We start from the raw sequence: 2,301 nt of genomic DNA, 5'->3' as shown, positions 1-2,301 counted from the left end.
CATCGGCATACTCCCTGTTTCATCGGCAGTAGTCTTCAAGCCTCCCTTCATCGGCATACTTCCTGTTTCATCGGCAGTAGTCCTCAAGCCTCCCTTCATCGGCATCGACAATAACACCTCCAACCTCATCGGCAACGCCCGAGTCCAAATCAACCTTTCCATCGACCATCACCAGCTATCGGCAACCATCTTTACAAACTGGCTTTCATCGGCTATCAAAGTATTCAATACCTTTCCCCTTGCCGATTAATCCACTCCGATTATTTTGACACGTGCAAAAAACGGTGTCAACAGAATGAAAGAAATAGATGTAAGGAACGGGATAAGCTCCCAAAAATCATGCGGTTAAGACACTTACTCAGATGATTCTGTGTCAAAGGGATCTCATAAGGAGGATCTGCCACAAAAACATGAGTATGACAACCATCTCCAAATACCACATTGGGGGCAGATTAAGCATCAGGAACCGTAGGCGCAATTTGCACATGCAGGTAAGGTTTCAGAACGAGAGGGTCGATGTGTACCGGATGATCCATTGCTGGGGTAAACCCATGAGGGATTGGATCAACTAATACCCGATGCACAACCACATCCAAACATTGTAGCTGGCTCTTCATAGCCGATCTCACATAGTTCTCCCACTGATCTGCACAACCAATTGAGATCATTCGCCTAAAGATGTTCAGAGGACAACCTAGGTGCAGTACACCATCAACTGCAATGTCATCATCTCCAAAGCAATGTAGCTCCTCCCGAGTCCTTGCAACCATCTCACTAAATGAAGGCCTATTATTGAATAGCACAGGCACGCTTTGCATGTCAAGAAACTCAACATATCCATAGCGATCGCTTTCAACCGTGCCTCCATGATATATGGTCACTAGGTTATCCATTTATTTCAAAAACGTAATGAAACACATGTCCTTTAGTCAAAATTAGACGATAGATAGTACCTAATAAGTACTTTCTAACTACAAACTAAGTAATCAAGATAATAACTACGTATATATTTATAGTGTACTCACTAAATAGCTAGATCATATGTAGTTAACTACAAATATAACTACATATCTAAGTAGCTATCTAACTATATCTATTTACCAATGTATCTATATTTCTATCTATCTATATATATATCTCACTAAATATACTAACTGAGTCATCAAAGTAACTAGTAAATAACAAATACCAACTAAATAGGTACATTGCATATTCATAATTTTTACCTTTTCGGGTCGACGGACGACGGGCGTAGGTCAAGGCGAAGATCTGGGCCCGTGGTGGCATGGCCGACGACAGAGGTGGCGCGCGGCGTCCACGGGGTGCCCGGCGCTCCGCGCGGTGAGTCCGACTCGATGGGCGCAAGAGGCATGCCGGCGGCGGACGGTGGCAAGGTGGGGCAAGGCCGGCGGTGGAAGGGGCAAGGCGGGGTGAGGCCGAGGATGCCAATGGAGACCAAGGCGAGGCTAAGGCGAGGACGGCGGTGGAGGGCGTGGCGGCGCGGCACTGTAGCCAACCACGGGCAATGGCGTGAGGGCACGGCGGCGCGGTGCGGGCTCTGGCGAGGGAGCAGCGGCGGCGGTGCGGTGCGGCGAGGGTGCGGGCTTGGCTGTCGGAGCAGCAGAGACGACGCGGCGCGGCGAGGGCACGGGCTCGGCCGTCGGAGTAGCAGCGGCGGCGCGGCGTGGTGCGGGCAGGCGCGGCGTGGCGTGAGCTCGACGTGGGCGGGCGCGGCACGGGCGAGCGGGCGTGGCGCGGTGGCGCGGGCGGGCGTAGGAGCGGCGGTGGAGCAGCGACGGCATGGGCAGGGGCGGCTAGGGCGAGATGGAGAAGAAGAAAGGTGGGGCGGCAGATATTTAGGGGGCTCGGCGCCAGTCACTCTGGCGCCGAGCCCCCTGGTAGGCCATTTCCCGTGCCCAGGAGGTCGGCGCCAGTGACCGTGGCGCTGAGCGCCGAGCCAAGGGTCCATTTCCGGAATTCTTTCCGCCAGGGGTCTATTTGTGAGAAACTTTCGAAAAAGAGCCAAATAGTAAAAAATTCGGCAAGCGCGCGTGCAAGCCATCGGCGCCGCCACGTGGGAGAGCAGCAGCCGTTGTCGCGTTCACGCGGACGCACGTGCGAGCAGCCGCCAAGGAGGCCATGAGGGCGAGCAACAGTTGCTGCCACAAATGGAAGAAGATGGGGAAGGAGGAAGATGACATGTGGCGCCCACGCATCATTGATATGGAGAGCGGAGAACAGAGGAGCATTCTTGGCAATACGGAAATACAGTGGTCGCAAATGGGGCCAGCCACACCTGAA

General features: G+C 53.3%; 1 protein-coding gene across 1 annotated transcript; it reads right to left on the bottom strand.

Moving 5' to 3' along the window:
- Window positions 1–1,222: 1,222 nt before the first annotated feature.
- LOC136510428 (proline-rich receptor-like protein kinase PERK14) lies at window positions 1,223–1,969 on the bottom strand. Its single transcript, XM_066504873.1, has one exon. It carries the CDS (start codon window positions 1,967–1,969, stop codon window positions 1,223–1,225), a length of 747 nt encoding a protein of 248 aa, XP_066360970.1.
- Window positions 1,970–2,301: the final 332 nt, after the last annotated feature.

This window comes from Miscanthus floridulus, chromosome 16 (genome assembly GCF_019320115.1).
Source record: "Miscanthus floridulus cultivar M001 chromosome 16, ASM1932011v1, whole genome shotgun sequence".
Lineage (NCBI taxonomy): Eukaryota > Viridiplantae > Streptophyta > Magnoliopsida > Poales > Poaceae > Miscanthus > Miscanthus floridulus.
The sequence above is the reverse complement of the archived record's forward strand: the minus strand, read 5'-3'. Positions and strand labels throughout refer to the sequence as shown.